Source organism: Malania oleifera, chromosome 4 (assembly GCF_029873635.1).
Source record: "Malania oleifera isolate guangnan ecotype guangnan chromosome 4, ASM2987363v1, whole genome shotgun sequence".
NCBI classification, from domain to species: domain Eukaryota; kingdom Viridiplantae; phylum Streptophyta; class Magnoliopsida; order Santalales; family Ximeniaceae; genus Malania; species Malania oleifera.
This window is the reverse complement of record NC_080420.1, coordinates 8,964,438-8,972,688: the sequence shown is the minus strand read 5'-3', so window position 1 is coordinate 8,972,688 and position 8,251 is coordinate 8,964,438. Positions and strand designations below refer to the sequence as shown.

The following is an 8,251-nucleotide window of genomic DNA, read 5'->3' as shown; positions in this document are numbered from 1 at the left end:
CTTTTTGGTAAATTTCAATGAAAGTTTTTGAAATTCTTGAAAGTTTAAGTGAGATTCTCGAGAATCTTTAAACTTGAAGGTCGGTTTCTTTTGCATATCTCAAGGAAGGTAAATGACTTTTACTTTTATGTTAATTTTCATTTAAATTCGTTCAAATCAAGATTAAAAGCTTGAAACTCTTGCTCCCAAATACAATTTAAATTCTTCAAATTTCAACTTCTACCATGCCTATTTCCTACATGATACAATTTTAGACATGTGAAATGTGGATAATTAACATGTTCAAGAAATTAACACCTTAATTCTAAAAAAAATTGAATAGAATGGAGTGTAATACAAATTGTTGTATTGGTACGCATTTAACGTGATAAACTACTAAACTTTTCTAATATAACCACTTAAAACTATTTCTCCAAATAGACGATATTTTATGAACCATATATAATCTTTTGATTTCCCTTTTGTTTTTATTTTTTTAAGGCTAAGGGCATATTTACTTGTGAAAAAAAATTTTATTTCTTAATTATCTTCACTAATTTTCATAAAAATTATAAAAAATATACTTTAATTTCTACCCTCCTTACATGATAGTAAGTTCGAGTCTTAAATTTAGATTTCTCTATATTTAAATAAAAAGAATCATACAACTTTATACTACATTTTATCAAAACTATATATAAAATCAAATTAAAAACCCAAGCCCAAATGCAAGGTTATAATATTTACATAATAATTTTTTCAAGATTAAAAATAAAAATATTTTCCGTCAATGAATTTAATTATATATAAATATAATCACCACGCTCTCTCATAAGACAAACAAACATGAATTAATGCATCTAATTTTCGTATTCCCTTTCCATTTTCTTCCATTTTTTAGTTTTGAAGGTCATACCTCACACTTACATTAATATATGTGATCAACAAATTTAATATGATCAGAAAGTTAGATGCAGCATTCACTCTTCCCCTCTTTAGCCATCTCTATAATAACATCCTCCATTCCCTCTTTCCCCCGCTAGCTCCCTCCATCTCCACCCACTATCACAACAATGGAGTTCCTCCTCGACCTCCTCCTCCTCCTCGCCGCCGCCGCCTTCCTCCACCTCTGGTGGAAGCACTGGTCCATCACCGGCGGAGGAACCAAAAACCTCCCGCCGGGCCCTCCCGGCTGGCCGCTCGTCGGCAACCTCCTCCAAGTCGTCCTCCAGCGCCGCCCCTTCATATTCGTCGTCCGCGATTTACGCTCCAAGTACGGACCCATCTTCACCATGCAGATGGGTCAACGCACGCTGATTATCGTAACCGAGTCGGATCTGATCCACGAAGCCCTCGTCCGGAAAGGCCACCTCTTCGCGAGCCGCCCCGCCGACTCCCCCACGCGGCTCCTCTTCAGCGTCGGCAAATGCGCCATCAACTCGGCAGAGTACGGCCCGCTGTGGCGGACCCTACGCCGCAACTTCGTCACGGAGCTGGTGAATCCGACCCGGATCCGGCAGTGCGCCTGGATCCGCAAGTGGGCCTTCCAGAACCACCTGGAGAAGCTCAAGAAGGAGGCATCCGAGAAGGGCTTCGTCGAGGTCATGAACAACTGCCGCCTCACCATTTGCAGCGTCCTAATCTGTCTCTGTTTCGGATCTAAGATACCCGAGGACCGGATCCGGGTCATCGAGAGCGTGCTGAAGGACGTGATGATGATGACGGCGCCGAAGCTGCCGGACTTTTTGCCGGTGTTCACACCGCTGTTTCGCCGGCAGCTGAGGGAGGCGAAGGAACTGAGGAAGAAGCAAATGGAGTGTTTGGTTCCGCTGATAAGGAAAAGAAAAGAGTTCGTGGATTCAGGAGGAAATTTGAATAATGCGAGTTTGGACATGGCGGGTCCACTCGGCGCGGCGTACATTGACTCGCTGTTTGGGCTGGAGCCGGAGGGGCGCGGGCGGTTGGGGGAGGAGGAGCTGGTGACGCTGTGCTCGGAGGTGATAAACGCCGGTACGGACACGAGCGCGACGACGGTAGAGTGGGCGTTGCTTCATTTGGTGCAGAACCAGGAGATTCAGGAGAGGCTGTACAAGGAGATATCGGGTGTTGTGGGCAAGGAGGGGGCGGTGACGGAAGCAGAGGTGGAGAGGATGCCGTACCTGGGCGCCGTCGTGAAGGAGACTTTCCGGCGGCACCCGCCGAGCCATTTTATGCTGTCGCACGCGGCGACGAGTGAGACGGAGCTAGGGGGATACACGGTGCCGGTGGACGTGAACGTGGAGTTCTACACTGCGTGGGTGGCGGAGGACCCGGAGGTGTGGCCCGACCCGGGGGAGTTCAGGCCGGAGCGGTTTTTAGAGGGGGAGGGGGTGGACGTGGACGTGACGGGGAAGAGGGGAGTGAGGATGCTGCCGTTCGGGGCGGGACGGCGTATCTGTCCAGCGATGACTCTGGGGACATTGCATGTGAACCTGTTGCTGGCGAGGATGGTGCATGCTTTCAAGTGGCTGCCGGTTCCAGACTACCCGCCCGACCCGACTGAGACTTTTGCTTTCACTGTTGTGATGAAGAATCCTCTCAAGGCAATTATTTTGCCGAGGTGAACACATTAAAGCTAGCCGCTGCCTCAAAGTCACCCTGCATACATGCCTGCATTCTTTCTCCCTCTCTTAATTTTCCCACTTTCTACAATTTATCATCTATCTCTCTCTCCACTTAAATGATGATGCATGGGTGGAGGTAGGTAGCTATATATACCCAGCTGCTGCATATGCATTAATGGTAGAATTGCTGGATCCGAACAGTGACGGAAAGGGTTTTAAATTAGTGAAATGTGTTTATTATGTTCTACGGGTCAATTTGAAATTTAATTAAAAAACATTGAACTCCACTAAAATTTCAAAAATTTCAAAAACCTACTAATTTCAAGAATTCCAAAGACCTTCCTGAGATTTTTCAAAAAAACACAAACTTTTCTTACATTTTGCGAAAAAAAGATAAATCTATTGAGGATGATTTGTGTCTTTTTAGTAAACTTTGAGGATGATTTGTGTCTTTTTAGTAAACTTTAAGAGACGTCTAGGTCATTTTTGAAATCTCCATGAAAATGAATATTATTTTTGAAATCTCAGGAAAAATTTATGTCTTTTTTGTCAAATCTCAAGAAAAATAAGTGTCTTTTGTCCAAAAATGTATCTACTTATTTTTGGGTCCATAATTATTGACAAACCAAACAAGTCATTATGATAATCCATATTATATACATTCAAAATAAACAAATGGAAGCAATGGTTCAAAGATTTTTTTTTCTTTTTAAAGAAGGTCGTATACATTTCAAAAAACAAAGGTACCAACTTTTATTGCTACAACCTAACTTACAATTTAGGGGTGTATATCTGCAAAAGAGACCTGTGTGAGAAGGACAAGGACAATTGATGATCCTGGAGGCAATCTTTTGCAGGCATCTAATTTATGCAATGTCGACCAACCACCTGCCCCCTCCCCGGCCATGCATTACTTTTAAGACAATGTTTGGCGTGTTGAATTAAGTAGAACGAGTTAAGAGCGGGTTGCAATAAAAAAAATATGTGAAAGCATATAAAATGTTAAAATGTTAATTTTTTGTCATTACATTTTTGTGTAACTAACAACTCTTAGAAAGGGTTGAAGAAGTTAATTTTATTCTAATGATTGGGAGAGACTTTGTATTTATATTTGGTGAATTTAGAAAAAAAAATATAATGCAAAATTATATTAAGGGTAAAAGACATTTATTTCTTTTGAGATTTGGCAAAAAGATACTATTTTCTCTTGAGATTTCAAAAAATTTAGGAATCTCCTATGAAATTTAAAGAATTTCAGATACCTCTCTTAAGGTTTGTCAAGAAGATAAAAATCGATCTCCTCTTTTTTTGCCAAAAGAAAAATTAGTCTTTTGAGGGGAGATTTGTATCTTTTTGGCAAGCTTAAATGGAGGTTTTTGAAATTCTTGAAAGTTTAAATGAGATTCTCGAGAATCTTTAAACCTAAAGGTCAGTTTCTTTTGCATATCTCAAGCAAGGTAAATGACTTTTACTTTTATGTTAATTTTCATTTAAATTTGTTCAAATCAAGATTAAAAGCTTGAAACTCTTGCTCCCAAATACAATTTAAATTCTTCAAATTTCAACTTCCACCGTGTCTATTTCTTACATGATACAATTTTAGACATGTGAAATGTGGATAATTAACATGTTCAAGAAATTAATACCTTAATTCTATAAAAAGGAATAGAATGGAGTGTAATACAAATTGTTGTATTGTTACATATTTAACGTGATAAACTACTAAGCTTTTCTAATATAACCACTTAAAACTATTTCTCGAAATAGACGATATTTTATGAACCATATATAATCTTTTGATTTCCTTTTTTTTAATATTTTTTTAAGGCTAAGGGCATATTTACTTGTGAAAAATAATTTTATTTCTTAATTATCTTCACTAATTTTCATAAAATTTATAAAAAATATATATATATATATACTTTAATTTTACCCTCCTTACATGATAGTAAGTTCGAGTCTTAAATTTAGATTTCTCTATATTTAAATAAAAAAAATCATACAACTTTATACTACATTTTATCAAAACTATATATAAAATCAAATTAAAAACCCAAGCCCAAATGCAAGGTTATAATATTTTTACAATAATTTTTTCAAGATTAAAAATAAACATATTTTCCGTCAGTGAATTTAATTATATATAAATATAATCACCACCCTCTCATAAGACAAACAAACATGAATTAATGCTTCTAATTTTCGTACTCCCTTTCTTTCTTCTTCCATTTTTTTAGTTTTGAAGGGTCATAGCTCACACCTACATTATATATATATATATATATATATATATATATATATATATATATATTGTACACACCATTCTCATATTGATGTAACTTTGATTCCTTCAAGCCCTTTGGAACTTAGAAAATATTAAGAAAAGAAGAGGAAAAGATAATATCAAAAAATCTTTATTTTCTTGTTTGGTTATAAAAAAAATAGGAAAGAAAATAGAAAATATATCAAATTTATAAACAAAATTTTGATTTTACACATCGCTAATATTTAATTTTTTATAATTTTTAGTCATATTAAAACAAACTTTTATCTTTGATAATATCTAATAAAGAAGAAAAATATAAAGTTAAAATGACTCACCTCTTTATTTTTATTTCCTCTTCTTTCCCCATGTTAAGCACTTGTTCCAAACAAACCTGAAAATATATATAACAAAAAGTTTTTTTTTTTCTTGTGGGAGAGAAAACTACACTTCTCTCATTAAGAAAATGGAGGCATATATACAATTTCTACATCCTATGATGTTTAAATCTACAATTAAAATCCCTAGAAAACTACAATCAAAATCCCTAGAAAATTTTCAAATTCTATTTACAGGAGATTGTGAAGAATCATAGGTGATTTTCTTGTTGCAATAATTTGAGGATCCCATCCAATTTGGTGTAACGCCCCGAAAATTCTACTATATATATATATATAAATAATTCTTCTCTGATACCATAAAGCATAATCAAAGTCAGCCCGAACCAAAAGGGGTACCGGGGATAAACCTATTCATACATACATACCAACTATGTAACGGAAATCATGATGTACTTAACCTTATATACAATACCAGAGTTTTACTGTAACCAAAATACACATATACATCCCAAAAAGGACCATAAATACCCTAAGGTCATACCTCCAAAAATCCATCCTGATTTCAACCTAACTACTTACCCTTCAGTCAAGTTAGCACTATCAGCCTCCTCTATCTTAGAGCTCGATCCGCTCGTCTATCTGGGTTTCCTATAAAATTTGTATTTTTGGGGTGAGAGACCTCTTAGTAAGGGAGATAGACTAATATCAGTGTGTGACAACATGAGTATTATTGTGTTATAAACATACACTATTTGTGATAAATTGTATTTGATAAGTAAGGAAAATCTATACATAATTTAACTGCATTTGACAAGTCAGGTAAAACTGTTATATATAAATCTGAATAAAATGTAAATCAACATAACATACTGTATCATACTAAATTTATGTATACATATAAATCATCTACTATATCTGTATATTACTAAAATTATACCCTGGATGGAAGGCTAAATCATGAATTAACCTTGGATGGAAAGCTAAATCATGAATTAACTCTGCATGATAGGGTTGTGCGACCCAAAGGCTAGAATTAACCATGGCTAGCCTACCAGACTAAGTCAAACATGACATAACTACGCACAATTGCACACCGAACCTGGTCCGCCCCTCCTACTCTCTGCAACACTTCTCGGGTCGGCACATGGTGGGTATCCTGCTCTCCGCAACACTTCGGGGCTAATTGGCCTCCAACCCAACACTTTCTGAATAGTGTGATTGCACTGTCAACTAATACCAACTGAATAGTCTTTCCCTTCTTTTCATTTTGTTTTACCTTATTTTTAGTTAATTTTCAGGTACATTTTTCTATAGTTCAGTTTTTCTTTTCCATTAGTTCTCCACCTAGGTACGCTCTACTTCTCTCGTGTACATCTTTTCTATCTCTCCTATGCTTTCACATTGAGGACAATGTTCTACTTTAGTTGGGGGTGATAATTTGCATGTGACACTGTGCACATCTATTTGTTAGGTTTTGTGTTAATTAAAAATCTTTAAAAAAATAAAAAAGAAAAAAAGAAAAAGAAAGAAAGAAAGAGTATTGAGGATAGATGATTATACCATGATTAACACTGACACACTGTAATGACCTGCTATTTATACTACAAAATTTATAATACTCTGATACCTACTTGATCAAACCTATCCATCAACCTAAATAGCAAGAAGCGAAATTCATATAAACACAATCAAGAAAATATACAATACCAGAGTGCTAAAAGGTTCCTTAAAACATACATATATGACTGTCTTCCAATACCCTCAACTGGGCTAAGGCTATACATAAATACTCTAAAAAAAAAATCACTCTACTGGCAGGGCAATACTAAAGCCCCTCTATCTGCGAGCCTTATCTGCTCGCCTATCTGGATCACCTGAAAAATGTTAAAGTAATGGGATGAGTCAATGCTCAGTAAGACGAAATATGCTATTGCTAGTGTGTGGCAAATGAATTACAATACTAAGAAGATTTGTTACTATGTAAACACATATAACTGAATCTAAAAATATAGTTCAAATAATATAATAACCATCATCTCATGTTGCTTAACATAACTGTATTTTTAGGTTTCTATACATAATACTTCTACAATACATAAGTACACCCTCTGTTACTGTAAAATTGTATATACATATAATAGCTGAAAACTTCCTTGGATGGTTGTATGTCATGATTTAACCCCTCATGACAAGGTTGTGCGGCCCGAAGGCGGGATCTACCCTGGTTGGCCAACCAGGAATAAACCACTATACTCCATCAGTCTGATCAACCATCCTCAACCCATATTTGATAGGGCGCATGTCTGCTCCTAGGCATTTGATCGACCTACATACCACGTATTATCTGAATAGGTGGTTGCACTCTGTACTGAATATTTGTATATAGCAATGATACCGTGCCCTGCTGTCTGATCCGTTAGAATCTGATACTAAATAATACATTACTATATACAATCTATCTGTTTTACCATGATTCTGTAATATCTGTATTAACCATGACGTTGTGATAAACTTTATCTGTATCAACTATATTTCTGAAATAAACTATAAAATTGTATGTCATGGTACTGAAAACTGTATAATCATGGTATTCTGAAAATACTATAAAACATATCAACTGTCTGTATATTCTATAAAACATAACTCTGAAAATACTGTAAAGAATGTTTCTATACTATATCTATATTCTCAAGCCACACATTAATTTGAAGCATATTAAACATACTTGATAAACTGTATAAATTTCTGTTGTAAAAAATAATCTGATAATAATGAATAATTTATGTTGAAAACATACTAGAATTGTCTAACATAGCATATTTCCCTTACCTGATTTATGCTAAAATCTCCCTACTATGAAGGGTCCTACACCCGCAGGGTTCTCCACTCAACACCCTAAAAATCATAAATTGCAGAACAAAACATCATTATTTCTACGTCTATTACATTTCCTACAACTACTACGAAACCAAATTTTGCTTAAAAGACTTTACCCTGAATTTGGGATGAAATCCAACTTCATCCCACCGACGATCCGCTCCAACAGACTTGGAGATAACTTCCCC

The 8,251-nt window shown here is 35.9% G+C and overlaps 1 protein-coding gene across 1 annotated transcript; it reads left to right on the top strand.

Moving 5' to 3' along the window:
* The first annotated feature begins 817 nt into the window (after positions 1-817).
* On the top strand, positions 818-2,822 carry LOC131154094 (cytochrome P450 77A2). The gene has a single exon (XM_058106603.1). The coding sequence runs from the start codon at positions 1,053-1,055 to the stop codon at positions 2,580-2,582; it is 1,530 nt and encodes a 509-aa protein (XP_057962586.1). The 5' UTR covers positions 818-1,052; the 3' UTR covers positions 2,583-2,822.
* Positions 2,823-8,251: the final 5,429 nt, after the last annotated feature.